The 17,430-nt window shown below is 47.5% G+C and overlaps 1 protein-coding gene across 1 annotated transcript in view; it reads right to left on the reverse strand.

The window, feature by feature from the left end:
- The window catches only part of LOC142562723 (sodium-coupled neutral amino acid transporter 7-like), a 62,037-nt gene that overhangs the window by 39,923 nt on the left and 4,684 nt on the right, over positions 1-17,430 (reverse strand). The window contains exon 2 of the mRNA XM_075673544.1: positions 6,091-6,450. Within this exon, the coding sequence (XP_075529659.1) occupies positions 6,091-6,442 (352 nt within the window). The 5' untranslated portion in view covers positions 6,443-6,450. The remainder of the gene's footprint in view (positions 1-6,090; positions 6,451-17,430) is intronic.

Raw genomic sequence — 17,430 nt, forward strand, 5'->3', positions numbered from 1 at the left:
TCGTTGGAAGCACATGATTTGCGTTCCAGACCGCTTAATGCCCTTGCTTTTAATGTCAAATAAAAAGTACCACGTGACACTTTTTCAACTATAAATACTTCACATGCACAAGCATTCCAGCACTTACTTCGGCAGAAGCCGTTTTAATGTCGACTAGGTGTTCCCTTTCGCACTGGACCACGTGCTCAGTTGATCATGTGAATTTTCGATGGACACGCTGACATCGGATTCTCGTGTCGTTGTCCTGAAGTGTTCTGTACCTTCCCCAAATCAAACCTCTAAGGTTGCTGCCAGCTGAGCTTTCCGCCTTAAAAATACGCGGAACACTTTCTTATCTCAAATTATGCGCCTATCTGCGTCCGCAGCCTACGCGTTGCCTCGCCACGGCAAACATGGCGATAAAAAAGGACAGACAGAAGCACATCGCTGCTTCTGGCCCAACTGCCACGAGCATAAGGTATAAAGGAACGAAAATACCATAGTAGAGAAGAGGAATGGTGGCCGAAGTATTATAGTGAGCTACAATATGACGTCAAAGCGCCTTGGCATGATCTAACTGTTCTGCCACGTGCCTTAGCTAGAAGTAAGGGGCGCTACGTCATCGTTATTGCACGAGAGTTTACCAGCGTGCATGACCGCCAATACACGATACTTTGCGTATATATATAGTATACCCGGCGCCTAACATGAAAACATGCTCGAGGGACGAATAGGTCAGAAAAGAGAACAAGAGAAAAAGTTGACAAGAAAGAATATGAGCTAGCATTAAAAAAAAAAGAAAGCTTAGGCATATATAAAGGCAGAAGTGAGCATTCGTCGTATTCTCGTTACTAGTACTGGAGCGCACAATCACAGCACATAAGATTACGTGCCAGAGGGCTTAGATCAGATTTATGCTGACTTTCGATTCGTAAATGGTGCGACGGACCCGATATGCTAATGTACGCCGCACAGCGGTAATTTCGTAAAAGTACAAAGCGTGCAACGCCTCACCATGCATAGCGCCAAGTTTGTCACGTGCAGAAACAGAATGACGAAGGCCAATCGGTTCGATATGCTGCCGTTCAGAAAGTATACGAAGCGCGACAAAAGAAAAAAATTGCACTGCGTGTATTTGACAATTTTATTGTTTCTACGTATCTTCTAAAGTCTATCATGGAGTTTCTTTACCTGTTTCAGTGACCATTCCTTATAACTGCGACTTCACTTCTTTTCTTTCTCGCTGTCATTATGCTTTTAATTTGCTTTGTCCGGTTAGAAGGCTCAATTTTTACGCCTCACAAGTAGTAAAAGACCCTAAACTGTGTTTAACGTAATGTATTTCAAAGCGTAATCATCTTGTACTCGTATAGTGCAATGATACCTAGACCCCGGCCATCGTGCAAACAAAACGTATCCAGAGGCTAAGGTTAAGTAAGGGGCAGTGACCACTGCCATCCGTTTAGTCTCCTCCATTAGCCTCCTCGCTAAACGCGTTGGCACCGGAAAGAAGCACTGGTTCCTTTTACGTGACGTTGGAAAAACGAAGCGAAAGCTGCAGGCAAAACTAAAGTTCATACAACTCGCAGCTGTTCGCTGACAAGAAGCGTTGCTCGCGAAGTTCCCGAAACAAATTTTCAGGAGTATCATAACATGGCTGAATCATCCCGCAGTTTTTCAAAGTACCACGCCTATCAGCTAGTGTTATGACTAAAGAACTAAAATGTCAGTGATTGCTTGCTCGAACAAGTTAGAAACATGTGCTTGCTGGTGCCTGATTTCGCTTCTATACGAGCGAAAGTGCTACGAGTGGTGAGAATTACTCAAAAAAATGTGATTACCGTAGTTATCCTGATTAATCAATACACCAATATTTTTTTTTTAGATTAAGCCTGTCCAGATAAGACGAACTCTCCGAAATACTTTAATGTGCACTTCAGTTGACGATCGAACGACACCAGCGGGCGACGGTAAGGAAAGCACAATTTGCTTGCGATGGGCGTAAATCGCTCGAGTCTGATTCAGAGCCGGCACTCGTGAAGTAATTTGGAGCTGGGATGTTCCTTTAAAAAAGGCCGAGAAAAAAATACGGCGCCAGTCATTTGCTCGACTATGACCGAATGCTATACGCTTCGTAAAATTACAGGTGCCTTCATTGGTACACGCTCTTGTTGCGATGCTGGCCCCCTACCATGGTGACAATAAAAGAAAAGCCACTTTGCAGGTTCCGCTGGAGCGAAGCCGCCATCACGGGCTAAAACTGCTTTTAAAGTACACGGACTACGCTGGCGCTAAATAAACTAACAGCAGCGACCGTGCTGCCTAATATGGCTTTGTGCTACCTGCCCTGCGAAAGTGCGCAATGGACCACGAACAAGTTTCTCTTGCCGCGTACGGGACTAAACCAGTTAAGAATATTTGCTTGAAGATGGCCTCACACGCAAGATCACCGGCGGTGCTGAGCAGTCGCTGGTCGGTTGCAACCAGAGCTGCCGCTTAGGAAAACACACGCTATCGCACGTAGTACATCCCAAGGCAAAACGAAAACAGAAAATGCGTTATCAAATCTACTACAGCCAAAACGCTAGCGTTACGCACGGATACGCGGCAGTGCATCGCCTAGAATGCCGAAAAGTAAGAAAATGAGAGCAAAAGGAAGTGCCATACGCCAGTGACAACTGCCACATGTCCCAAAATAAATACGCATATCAAGCAGATCGTCTCTGGCAACACTCACTGTCGCCGCAACCTCTTGAACTGGAAATGGAATTAAACCACACCACGAATGGTCGCTCGGAGGCTCAGACAGCCAATCTTAAGAAAAACGGAGGGTTTCGTACTCCATCTTTAGTACCACCGTCACTAATCGAGTTGAACCACGAATAACGCCATGTGTGCCTGCGGCACTGTTACTACGTTTATGGTACACCAGCTAAGGTTAGCCAAGCGGTTCTACGACAAAAAAAGAATATTAAAATGTTTTAAAAGCACGGTCCAAGATACCTTTATAAGAGCTACGGTATTGGGCAGAACACCGTAGGTCTTATAATTGCGTGCTGCATTGTATTTTGATCATTGTTTTCGTTGAACAGCTTGGCTAACTTCAGCTGGGCCGCTCGGTATAGTAGGCGCTGTCTGACGCCAATAATCAGCCGCAAGCGAAATCGCAGCGGCTACGCCGACATTGCTCATATGAAGAAACCCCGGCCATAATTCTGGGCCTTGCAGAATCGCAGCTCAATTCAAGCGTAGTACAGTTCGAGGCTCCAGCTCACGAGGAACGTTTCTCAGCGCTCTTGCAACAGCCTCCGCGAGTAGTAAGTGGTTAAAGGAAATTGCAGCTAATTGCACTAACTTTATGGCTGGCGCGGCTTGACGCGTGAATGGCAGCGAGCAGAGGAGGAGAGGTTATGGAATTAACAGTACAAGAATAGCTGAAAGCATAGAGAAGGTGAGAAAACGTTGTTCACATTGTGTGCGTAAGCCCACGTTGTCGACGTTTTAACAACGTTTTCAAATTATTACTTCTGTCAACGCGTAAGGTTTCTACAGTTGATTATAAACTTAGAGTATCCCGTATGTGTGTGGAAAGTGGCAGGCATAACTTGGTCTTTCTTTACGCTAATTCAAAAATTTGACACTACTCGAAGGAGCATGTTAAGGGATCTACCGGCCTTTGCGAACATCTCTAACTGGAACGCCCTGTGTGTGTGTGTGTGCGCGCGCGCGCGGGTGCGTGTGTGCGCGCGCGTGTGCGCGTGTTTTATTTTAAACCTTTTCCTCTCTGTCCTCTTTCTAACCCCTACATCCCAATCCCAGTGTAGGGTAGTAAACAGGAGACATATCTGGTTAACTTCCTTGCCTTTCCTTTTCATCTCTCTCTCTCTCTCTCTCGAAGGATCCGACGGCAATAGGGAGAACCTTAAGACGCCCCCCAATACACGCACATATTTCAAATATCTTCAGAATGTTCCCCACATAAAGCTCCCTTTATTGCGGCAATGTTTCATCGATAAGTTTGGCGGTGGTCTAAGTGTTTGTTGTTACGAAGCCTTCATTTTTAAAGTCCGACAGGTGTGAAACGACGCGCTATTCAAATCTCAAAGTGCAATTAGTAGAAATTCGTTAATTTACCACAGAGCACCTAGTTAGCCCAGAGACGTCAGCCTAATCAATTCACTACATTCCCTCAATTTATTGTGCGCTTGCTTCAAGGGATATATTAAAATTTCGTCGACATTCAAGGCGGACATTCTGTGCCACATGCCGCAAAAAAAGCGTCGCCCTGAAAAAATATTTGAAGGCAAGCAGTTTGCTGCCTCCAAACTGCGGAGGCATTAAACTTTTTTTTTCGAAAACGGAACAGAGGAAAGTTCGCGTGTTTGGAGCAAGATCGGTGTGCGCATTGTGTAATACGAAGTTTTTATATATTCTATACAATTTTATAATCGTTTGTATCGCTGTGAAGTCCGCGTACGCGCATAAAGCACCTTTAAATGGCCCCTCAACAAGGCAAAGTAGGGAAGTTGGGTTATACACTACAAGTTGTAAAGCGCCGTCCAGGGCGCACTCTACCACAGGAATATTGAAAAAACGGTTCAGTAGCAGCGGAGATAGAAGTAAATGAAACGTTGGGAGGCCATGGTGCGAGGAGCTACCATGCCCGCAGCAGAGGCTCTCCAACGCCACCCATCACAAAGTCTGTAGCATCAGCTTTAGGACGCCATGCTAAGAGGGCCGAAACTTCCATTGCCAAGCCGGGCGTGACGAAAGCGGCGACGGCAAAATCACCGTGGCTTACTCGGCAGCATTCCCATTAGATTCTATAGCAGATAATAATATTTGGGGTTTTACGTGCCAAAACCACTTTCTGATTATGAGGCACGCCGTAGTGGAGGACTCCGAAAATTTTGACCACCTGGGGTTCTTTAACGTGCACCTAAATCTAAGCACACGGGTGTTTTCGCATTTCGCCCCCATCGAAATGCGGCCGCCGTGGCCGGGATTCGATCCCGCGACCTCGCGCTCAGCAGCCGAACACCATAGCCACTGAGCAACCACGGCGGGTAGATTCTATAGCAGTTGGCCCTGTTAGCATGATGTCATAAAGCAAAGTGTACAGGCCTTGTGCTATCTAGGTGGCTTTGGGCTCTCCCGTTGCCTCGACCAGCACCCGCAAGCGACGTTAGTCTCCTGCCTTCGCCCATTTCGAGGACCCATCCTGCAGTCGTGAGCTCGGCCTCCTTTTTTTTTTATCTCGTCTTGCTGTGCGGGGCACTTGAACAGTTATTTCACATACTGCACTGCACAGGAATCCCCGAGTGTTCGCAATGGTGCTGGCTATTTGCGTGGCTGCAGGAGCCCCGCGTGTGACGCGATGGGCGACGCGTGTGACCTCACCCATCTCGTTGTCGAGCCGAGTGACTGCTTCAAGAAGGGTACGCGGGCCTTCGTTTGAATTTCCCGCTGTTCTCGCGGCGCACATCGGTGTAACACTTTGCAAACATGACCATCACCACGGGACCTACGCCCCACGCTTGTCTAGTTGCAATGACCAAACCTCGCAAGGTATCCTTAAATTCTAAGCAACCTAAACGCAAATATTGTCGCCATCGTGGCTTTACTGCTTCGCCACTGCGCAAGACTCCCTGTTTTGCAAGGAAACTAGTTGTACGAATTGCCGATACACAGATTCATAGGCGCAAGAAAGCTGATTTGCGGTATTTACGAACGAGTATCCGGCTCTCTAGGGGATGCAGCGCAGAGCACTAAAATAATTCACAAAGACCTCACAGGTGGCCTCCTGTTGTGTGTTAGTCTTTGTGCCCTCTGTTCTGCGCTGCATCCCAAGTCATGTCCCACCAACTAGCCCAATCACTGAAGCCAAGCGAGTATCGGGCTAACAACCCTAGCAGATTCTGAATAGCATTGCACCATAGCGAAACTTTCTGGCCGAATTCACTCTTCAGAGGCTATCCAATGCTTGGGCAAGAAACAATCTTAGAGCAGTGGTTCTTGCCCTTGCCACACTTGCCTACACAGCAACAGCTCAGCATCCGCAATAAAACAGTGGCGATCGAGGCACACATCCTTGAGCACAGACCCACCCACCTGGCTGAATGGCAGGCGTAGAGATTGTGGACTCCGAGAAGCCCGCGTCGTCCAGTGCATTTAACAGCGGCGCCTTCTCGCCGTTCTCCTCGGTGATGGGCGCATACTCGAGCGTGTTGGTCCGGCTGAGACGCACCGAGCCCTGACGCATGCGCTCAGACAGGTCGGTGGACAGCGTCTGCCACACGATATACGTGGGAAAGTCGGTGGAGCTGTGGAAGCTGTCCTGGATGAAGTTGCCGCCGGGGCCATGCCGGTAGTAGGCGCCCGGAGGGACAGAAGGCACCCCGGTGGTCGCCGTCGAGGCGAACGCCTCGCTGAAGCTGACCATACTTCTGCGGCGCGAGGCCATGGGGGCACCTGGTAGAACGAAAACGACCACTTTCTCAACGGCCGGACACTCGACCAGGGGCGGACCTGCGAACTCGGCGGAACGACGCGAGTAGCTTTTCGTCTGCTTCACTCGACGGACTGCACCCCCGTTCCCTGCCTCCTGAGCTTTGTCGCGAAAAAGCCGAATCGTTCGCGCGGTGATCGTACGGCGCTTGCGCAGTAGACTGCGGCGTAAGTCAAGGGCATCTGGTAAACCCGGCCGCCGCCGCTCTGGATGAATCCAGCGTCACCGCCGGTGTGATTCCGCATCCCTCCTCGCCCTCGTCTGTTTGCCGCCAACTAGCTTTCGGCGCCCGCAGCGGCTATCGGCGCTGTCTAGATTAGTCAAGCCGAGGACCGATAAAATCGACCACACGGCAGATCGTGTTCCATCGCGGCCCGCGCGCAGTTTTGTCTGCGCTGTACCCGGTTGCCGTTGGCTGGTCATTGTGAAATGCAGCGCGGGCATTGAGAGTTTATTGGCGTAATTGTTGCATCCTATTCTAGCAAGGCGCGGTCTCGGTTCCGTCGCGCCGTGATAGTACCCTCGCATGCTCCCGTCAGTGCTCTCGCGGCCCTTACCGTACAGAATCAAGCCTTGCTTATCGACAGGTATACGTGCTCGACAATGCCGCAGCATACAACGGTTGCCTAATGTTTACGTCACTTCTGACACGCACTAAGACATCGGAGGAACCTGCACTCGACAGAACAGCGTTCAATAAAGCCTGCCAGCTCACGACAGTGTCATGGGACTTTCTATCTCCGGGGGGGGGGGGGGGGTGCAGTGGAGAATCTACTGCACGGATTCGCTCTAGTAAATGAATGATTGGCCTCGCTGTTTTTTTTTTTTTTGCACGTGCCCTTTGTTTTATAGGGCGAGGCACATTTGTACACGTCCGTCGAGAAAGACTTCACTGTGTTTACAGTACATTGAACTAGGAGCACACTGTAGTTCACAGCGAGACGTACACTTTTTGCTTGCAATGCGCCGCCTAGACAGTGCAGGTACTGAGAATCACTGCAACACAAGCAGCCTAGTTTGCGCTATGATATAGATGACATGTTCTGTAATCATGTTCCGGCGTTTTCTATCAGCACCGCAAAATACCGCATGCAATAAGAAACCAGAACATCATACGAAGGACAATTCCAGAATGCAAACTAGGAAAAAAAAATGTTATCCATACGTAACACGACTAAAAACAGTGGGCCTTGGGTCATAAGCAAGCCCAAAAGCATTTAAGCGCCTAGAAAGTTGGTACTGAAATATAATGCGGAAGGCCAATTTGGCGGGCCAAAATCCAGGACAGAACATCTTGTATTATATGCACGAAACTTTTACGATACGCTCAAAAAGTCGAAGGCAAGATCTAGTTACCGTAATGAAAGTCGCAAGACTTCACGACTAGATTGGGGACGAGCTTACCAACACACTGCTGCAAAGCATTGTCATCACGTTACTTCTTACGACAGGACGAAAGAGGGCTCCGAAAAAAAGGCGACCGAATTCGCGGTGCTGTACTACAGCCTTATCGCAGATGACGTAGCTGCTCTCAGTACCACAATTCCTTTCTGGAGCAGCATAACCGCTTTTGGGAGCCAAATCCGATTTAACAAAATAACAAGACTGTGTTCTTGTCTCGTGGTAGAAGAGAAATCATCGCAACATTGTTAACAGTAACTGCTTACCTTGGCCGCAGGATTGTGCAGCGAACCACCTCACAGTTACAGGCAACGATATACCGGGTGACCATGTTCAAGTTTTCCAAAATTAAAAAAAAAATGCCGGTGGCAGATAGCTTAGTTGTAGTCCTTCAGCTTCATTGTTCAATGAGGCGGACATTACATGCACGCGAAATCGAAACACGTAATCAATGAGTTGATAAGCATTACTTATTTAACTTTTTAATTAATTACTTGACAGCACATAATGCAACTTAAGAATTGTAGCCGGTGAGATTGGAAGGCGTATGCACTTGGCATTAATTTTCAGCATGGCACCAGTTAAATTTCCAGATATTCATTATCAAAATGTGTGATGAAACACACGGACGTTCCAGTTACTTTCGTGATTCAATGTGTAAAAAAGCGTCATTAAAAATTAAGTAGAAAGGCGCATTTTTGCCGCTAGTTTATTGGCGCATATCTCGAAACCCATGCTATCCTCAAAATTCGTTCTAAGCGAATATGTCTTGCAGGGTCGCCGGCTACAATTCGTAAATTGCATTATGTCCCGTAAAGTAATCACTTAAGAGGTTAAATAATTCAATTTGTTTCGATTTATCGTACAACTAATGTCCGCCTCGTTGATTAATCCAGCTCAAGGACTATCGAGGTAAGCTATTTGCCACAGGTAATGTTAAAACATTCTGTAAAACCTAAAAACGATCCCACCATATAAGACATGAAGTATTATAGATATTACGACTCTCGGACGTGTCTTACGCTGGCGTTAGGATGTTTCTTGCTGCTGTCGCACTAAATGAGTTTAAAGCAGTAGGAGTCACTGAAAACTAACTTTTTTTTGTTGTTACAACGGCGATCGCATCCTGGGAAAGCAAGTGAGTTGGGGAGTGGGGGGAGTGGCCAGATAGGCAGAGAGATGAGTGTACTTCAACGCCTCAAGGTGCAACCTCCGTCCTGGTCTCTTGTCACTATCAAACTCCGGCCATGTACACCCGTTGAGGTGAGAGCCTTTCTTTCCTGTACGCGCGTCATAACGTGCGCTTGCATTGACAATCATCGTCGATGGTTTCGGCAATTTTTTTTTTGTTTAATGGTCACCGTGTGCTGCGCCCTAGCCTCGCAACGTTTCTTCAAAACAGTTAACGTCAGCGCTTATCTCAAATATGAAGAACAGCGCGTGCACTTGGCGTAACACCGTAACAGCGTGTTCCTTTCAAATCTCTCGCTTTTGCACCAAGGTCGAAGAGAGATTGAGATTGATGAAGAATTTTGCTCAAGACTTGCCAGCTTGCAGCTCCAACGCGCACTTACACGATGTGTCACTCCTATGCCTAGGCACTCCCGCATGGATGCAATGATTTCGGTCGAGGAGCTTGAAGCGGCACTGGCGACTTGCAGGCGCTCTTCCTCATCTGAGCCGGGCGGCGTTACCTATACGCGGCGCTCGGCAGCCTCGGGCAGAAACCACGGCTCGTGCTGCAAAACCATTACTACGAGTCGTCGCGCAGCGGTTTTGTTCCACGTGAATGGAAATGCAGCCGCTTGGTTTCGCTTCTCAAACCTGGTAAATCACCGTTAGATTTGTCATCGTAACGCCCCATCGCTCTGGCCAGTTGCATCGGAAGAATAATGGAAAGAATGATTTGGACGCGCCTGGAACGGTACCTGGAAAATTACAACGTGTACCAAGGTGTTATGGCTGTCTTCCGGCGTAGGCGCTCATCCATAGATAATGTCGTCGATTTTATCAGGTTTGTTAACATCAAAAGCGTCTGCAACGACTCACTGCGGCAATCTTTCTTCACATAAAAGGCGCCTACGATAATGTAGCGCATTATGCCATTATAGAGGCTATGATTGAAGCTGGAATCGGTGGCGGGAATTTTCAGTAGCTATGCAGTTCTTAGTTTGACAGGAATTTCTTAGTGATGACCGAAGATGGCGCCACGATTCAACACCAAACATAACGCGGAGTATCGCAAGGCGCGGTGTTGAGCCCGACGCTATTCAACCTATAGTGCTCGTTGGCCTAGTCAGGTGCTTGCCCAACACAGTTCAAGTATCAATCTATACTGACGACACCTGCTTCTGGGCGTCTGCTGTAACACGACTGCAGGTACGAGCAAGGCTACAAAAGGCAGCTACGTTAACATCACTGTACTTGCGAAAACAGAACTTAGAGCTGTCTTCAGAGAAATGGTGCCTTGTTACATTCACTCGGAAGGCAATGAGGCCTTACTCTGTAAGTGTCAATGGGAAATCAATTGCAAACGCACGGAAACACCGCTTTTAAGGGGTAATTATCGACCGCGACCTATCATGGAGCCCTCACGTTTCATACCTAAACAAGATGTTAGTGAAAATAATACACCTCAAATTTCTCGGCGGAAAGTCATGGGGCACATCGGTGCGGTCAATGCTGCAGCTTTATAACGCCTTGTTCCTCGGTTTCGCAAGGTACCGCGTCCCTGTGCTAGGCAACACCTGCAAAACAAACCTGCCTGTACTCCAGGGACTACAAACGCAAGCCCTAAGGACGCGTTTCGGTCTTCCGAAGTGTGCGTCTACAGCGGCAACGATTGTCCATAACGCGAGATCACCAAATATCAACGTACTCAGCCACCGACACGCTCAGGGCGCATATTCGGCATGTTGCCCGTCTGCCTTCTCACCATCTTGCCGCTTTACCCGCAGAAAGGCCACACACAACTTTCAGTCGTATAGTTGTTGCCAATCGTACCTCGTTGCCATCGAACTACATGCCTGCAGCAAGACCATCCTCACCTTTATGGTGCCTGCACAAACCTTAAATGCGCCTCACCATCCCAGGAATCACGAAGAAAGCTAACACGCCGTCGTTTGCCCTGAAGCAGGCCACATTAGGACTTTTAGATGAGATGCACAGTGGCCGCGTACATGTTTACATCGAGGGCTCAGTCACACCTGCAAGTTCAGCTGCCGCTGTGGTGACACCAACAAGATCCGTCAAAATACAGCTAAAAACATGACATGTATCATCAACGACAGCTGCTGAACTGGTAGCCCTGCGTGCGGCTCTTCATTTCATTCAGGAGGAACCACCCCATGCATGGTCAATATTGTGTGATTCCAAGGCAGCCCTACAGAGTGTACTCTCAGCACTGCGCCATGGATCACATGAGGAGCTCGTCGTGTTTTTCCGAGCGTGAAAGAAGCCTACAAATGCACGCAAAATTGCCGCACGACTGGCCGCTCCAGGCAGTTTGCGTGTATTCGCGGGCTTCTTTCACGCTCGGAAAAACGCTTTTATTGGCCAAAATTAGGGACACCGCGTAAAGAATGCTTTCCTGAAGCCAGACTGTTCTCTTGGTAGATTGAAGTCAAGTGTTGCCCTGATTCTACTGGAAATTATCTCGGTGAATATTTTGTACAATACTCATAGCAAGCTAATGGGCCTATAATTGTTCAATTCTTTAACACCTCCCTTCTTATGGACTAGTGCAATGTTGGCATTCTTCCAGCTCTCTGCTACACTTCTACAATGTCTTGAGGCATCGGGTATAAAGGGCCGCAAGCTTTTCAAGCCCAATATCTCCTCCAACAACATAAAGTAAATTAATTAAATTAATGAAATAATTATTTCCACAGAAAACGAACTTGCAATAAGAAGCGACCTTGAGGAAGCTTTGCATAAAAATAAACAAGTTGGTTCGATGCCGGAAGGGTGAAGTGCAGGCAAACCCCTGTATATTGCCTATCCTTCCCGCGCTGGCTGAACAGCAGCAGCGGGAGTAGCACACAGACACCGGGCGCAGTATTTCTGTCTTATCATTGTCAGTGTGAAACTATGCTAACGTATATTCTGCCGCAAGTTCATATATTTCAACCTCGAGCAAATGTTCATTCTTGGCATCCTGGAGCGGCATCCTGTTCACCCGTAACAGAGGTTAGAGATAGGGAGAATAAAAGGACAAACATCAACCGGAGCGGAACGCACGTACAAGGATGTACGAGGATAAGACCCCCGCCGTGTTACGTGTGCGATAGAAGTGGAAAGGTAGAGAGGCTGTCCTTTTTATAGACTTACAATCAGCTTGAAAGCAAAGCTCTCCTCGATCGTTTGAAACAGGTAATGGCTACAGTACGGCTGCAGGATCCTATTAGCATAGCGTATTGTGTCACCCTGTTATATGTTCTTTTTATTTGCAGTATAAGCAAAAAAAGAAACGCGACGCCGCAGAGCAGCCTTAAAAAAAAAACATGTCTATAGAAAACTTCACTCCATAGATCCGAAAGCTTATTGCTCTCTTGCATCTGCCACGTGTGCGAAGTTCGCATTTACCCCTGAGAGCAGTAAGCTCGCATATCGCGCAGTAAGCTCGCAGCAAACAAGGGAATAAATTCAAGTGCTAAGCAATCAAGCTGGACAGTCGCTGATATACAGACCGATTCAAGGCGAAATTGAAGTACAAGCCTTCCCATAGGCCACGTTACAAAAAAAATTCTTGTCCTTGATCTGGATTACTCGAAGAGACGTACATTACTAGCAGGAGAAATCGGAACACATGTTTAAGGAACTGCGAGAAAATCACTAATTAACTTCTTCATTAATTAATTTACGGCACATATTGCAATTTACGAATTGTAGCCGGTGAGCTTGCGGACGTATCCACTTAAAATGAATCTTCAACACGATAGGTTAAGAGGTATTTCCCAAAGTGTGCAACGAAATACATGGACGTTCCAGTTGCTTTTGTGCTTCAGTGCATAATAGAACGTTTTGTTAAAAAAGTAAGTGGAACAACAGTTAACTTTCACGGCAAATTTCATGGCGCATATCTCTAAACATGACGTCACTCTGGAAATTCCTTCCAAGTGGATACGCCTTGCAAGATCACCAGCTACAATTGTTAAATTCCAGCAAATGCCGTAAGGTAAATAATTCAAAATGAGTTGGAGCGCATTCGGCAGACATTGTCAGATCCTGACTGGAAGCTTACCATTATCATTGAAAAGGAAGGTGTATAATCAGTGCATTTTACCGGTGTTGACATATGGAGCAGAGACTTGAAGACTGACAAAGAAGCTCGAAAACAAGTTAAGGAGCGCGCAAAGAGCGATGGAATGACGAATGTCAGGCATAACGTTAAGAGAAAGGAAGTGAGCGGTGAGGATCAGAGAGCAGACGACAACAGCCGATATTCTAATTGTCTCTAAGAGAGAGATATGGAGCTCGGCACGTCACGTAATGTGCAGATTAGATAACCGGTGGACCATTAGGGTTGAAATTGAAACTGATTTATTCATTATAGCTTGCAGGTTATAAAAATGAATGCCAAGAGATGGGAGCGCAGTCGAGGACGGCAGAAGACTAGGTGGGGTGATGAAATAAATACGCAGGCGCTAGGTTGGAATCGGTGGGCGCAGGACAGAGGTAATTGGAGATCGCAGGGAGAGGTCTTAGTCCTGCAGTGGACATAAAATAGGCTGCTGCTGCTGATGAATTAATTCAATATTTATCTGTGGATTTTTGCTAATTAGTTGAATATGTGTTCCGATTCCTCGTGCAAGTAATGTCCGCCCCTCTGAATAATCTAGCTCAAGCAATATAGTTGTTATCAGCAACAGGCTATTTTTTTTTTAATTCCATGAAACTTGAACATGATCACCCTGTATACCGTTACTGCTATAGCATCCCGACCACCAGTCAGCTTATCGCGCATGCTAGCTAAGCCGCGCCAGACGGATTGCGTCGCGGCTTAGCACCCGCAAAGCTTGCACGTGGTCGGAGCGGCAACGCGATTACAACAATGGCTGGACGCTGAAGCTTTCTGCAGTCGGCGTTATGTGTTACCGCTCTGCTGCTATCGCTACTGGCCCCGTTTCAGGTGTGATATACGCATGCGCGTCTTCTAGGTACACCCATACCGCCCATACCGTGCCGTCGTTAGATTTACCGAAAGCGCGACCGGTCGCATCGGAGGGCTCCGCCCCGAACACGAAAATGAGAAACATTGTTCGCGAGAAGTTTTATCGAACTGGGCCGAGTCGTCTCGACCTTCTGTTTGCGCTGTTCTGTGCAGCATGGGCTAAGCGCGCCGCGTGTCGCGCGGGCTTCTCTGACAAAGAGCTTTTGGCGAAGCACGTGTGTGCAGCAACAAAAGTGCTGCACGAACAAGGAAAGGAAATTAGTCACCAGCTGCGTTGTCGAACCTGTGTAAGCGGACGTCACTGGGACACGAAAGGCGAGGACGCGACCAACGGTGCACGACAGCTGTTGGCGGTGATAGTGAATGGCCTAATCTTCGGCAAAAAAAAAAAAAAAGAATATTTCTGTGCGTGCTTGTGGGGTTGTGTACTGTTGAAACAACGTTTGCGTGGCAGTATCGACAATCGTGACGCCGTAGCAAAGTATCACTCTAAATTTTTTTACACCCTTCAGGGTGTTTGCTTGTCCCATGGGTAACACAACTACCGTCAGGGTTTTTTTTTATTATTACTATTATTATAGAACGCGACAACGGGAGCTCTAACTAAACGTGCGATAAGAAGAAGCGTGATTGAAAAATGTAATAATTCTGACAGCCTAATAATAATAATAATATTTGGGGTTTTACGTGCCAAAACCACTTTCTGATTATGAGGCACGCCGTAGTGGAGGACTCCGGAAATTTTGACCACCTGGGGTTCTTTAACGTGCACCTAAATCTAAGCACACGGGTGTTTTCGCATTTCGCCCCCATCGAAATGCGGCCGCCGTGGCCGGGATTCGATCCCGCGACCTCGTGCTCAGCAGCCCAACACCATAGCCACTGAGCAACCACGGCGGGTTTCTGACAGCCTCGGGTGCACAGAAATATCCAACAATAGAATGTAACAACGACAGCTTTGAAAATCTATTTGGTGCGGTTTTGGTGTCATCTGTCACAGCTGTCATCATTTTCACTTGCCAGAATATGTTGGCAAACATGCAAGATACCCCTTAAGCGTGAGGGTGTTAGTCATGGGACAACTGAACACTCTTTACACACCCATAAATCGGTTACACCCAGATCGGTTAAGATGCCTTCCCTTACACGTCAAAGGCTCGGTCGTTCGATTGTCGCCGGAAACGGTGTCGTCAACAGTTTTACTTTTCTTTTTTCTTTCTAATCTTATCGCTTGACGTGCATGAGCCTTCATTGTTAGTAAAAGTTATTGCGCCGAAGGAACCAACAGCCCTTGAACCTGAGGGTGGAAGTAACCATCAACAACATTTCAAGCTCGAAGTAATGTACGATGTCACGCTCAGTTGTTTGGTAACTTAAACAGAAATGCGGGAAAGATGGGGAAAAAAGTTAGAATGGGGGGAGGGGGCGATTCAACCTCCAGTTGAAGTCGACGAAGGACAAAGACTTGCTGGGCTAGTTGGGTGTGAGAATGGGGTGCATTAACCATGTACATAATTGATTGACAGACCCGCAGCATTTGAAACGACAGTGTAAGTCTTCTATCAGAGGCGGGCGCAGAGTCTCAACTACAGCGTCTCAAAACGCTAGCTGTCACAAAGGAAGAATGTGAGAGCGTTCCCCCTTACCACCGGTACCACAGGGCGCACCGGTACCCGATCTATCTTCCCGATTGGCGTACATTTTAAGACCGCACAATCTCCGATATCGGCCCACGATAGAGGCTAGAGGAGCGCAACGTTAAATGGTTCCCTCGCCGGTTCGTAATCATAGTGCAGTGAAGAATTTAAAGAAAAATAATAATATGTTTCAGAATCTGCCGTTGCTACAAATCATATTGGCGAACCAGAAGAGGCAGCAACGCGTTCTTGTCTCTTTCGACCTGTGCGCTTCTAAAGATGTAGTGCTAGCGCGTGGCCTACTTCCAACATGTATGCGGCTGGCGAGCATTAGCAAGGCACCGCTGTACGCGGAATAAACCAAACACACTGCGCTTTGGACTCAACAAGTGACCTACTATAGTGTGCATGTGTGTGTGTGAAAACTTTTATTGAAATGAGGCCCGGAGGTTCTACATATTAAGCCAAGGCGAGCCGCTCCCACGTTGGCACCGTCAGTCTAAGCCTTTCAGCGACTTCATTGGCCCTCTGGACGGCCCTTGGTTTTGAAAGAACGGGCTTTGAATCCTCTTTTTCCACGGTGTCCATTCTTCAATGAGGCTGGGGAGAGTCGCGGAACACCCCACCAGCATATGCCTGATTCCAATGATGCCATTACAATCGTTGCAGTCCATCCTAATCTCCCTCTCTGGATATATTTTATTAATGCGGTACGGCGTATGTACCTGTTTGCAATAAGCGCATTGAGACTGCCTGAGCCCTGTTCAGTTTTTGATGTGACAACGGGAATTGCCTACGTCCCAAATAGTAATGTTTGGTAATGTCATTGTAAGTTATTAAATGATCTCTATATTCCCTGGCTTGATGGTGAACGGCTCGGTTGTGACGGTCACGGTTAGCAAATACTCGTGCCAAGACACTAGCAACCTCACTGAAGCTTAACCGAGCCTCGTCCACTTTCCCCATATGCGCAGGAAACCATCGAATTTCAGTTCTCATAATCCCAGTGTTTTCAAAAAGTTTAGCTACAACGCCAGCTACGTAGCCTTTATGAAAACACTTTATAGTGAGAAAAAGAAAAAAAAAGCAGGAAATTAAGCGGGAAGAGGCGCACGTCGTATTGGAAGAATGGAGTTCCGTCTCATCCCGGTATGACCGGGAAGTACCGGGCTCGCAGCGTTAAAGAAAAGACATGCGGACAAGACAGATTACGTTTATCGTTGGGTGGCAAGATACGACTCAAAGGGAGTAAACTTTTCTTAGAGTGTAGCGTTTTTACCTTTCGCCTCCATCGGAATGCGACCGCCGTGGCCGGGAGCCAACACGCGTGTCCTGGGACTCAGCAGGGGACGTATTCTTGGACCATCACTTTCGGCGATACTATCGCCTTCACGTGACGTAGTGCTCAACCAACCAATCCGCACATCCGTTTTCTCTCAGCCAACCAATCAGCGCGCGCCTGATGGCCGAGCCGATAGTAGACAGTTTTAGTTCAGTGTACGCTATGCCATTTAATTTGGCACTTGCTTTTGAAAAACTCTCTTCGTTCGTAGCAAATGACTCTGTAAACGGCTTTCGCTTAAGTTCAGGCCGCTTCGACGACATATTATTATGGATAACCTTGCGGAGATTTTGATATCGCTTGTCGTTTCGAACAGTCGAAGCCTAACGAGAGGAAGGAAGGATGGATGGATGTAATGAGCGTCCCCTCTGGAACGGGGGGGGGGGAGGTG

Source organism: Dermacentor variabilis, chromosome 1, assembly GCF_050947875.1.
Source record: "Dermacentor variabilis isolate Ectoservices chromosome 1, ASM5094787v1, whole genome shotgun sequence".
Taxonomy (NCBI): domain Eukaryota; kingdom Metazoa; phylum Arthropoda; class Arachnida; order Ixodida; family Ixodidae; genus Dermacentor; species Dermacentor variabilis.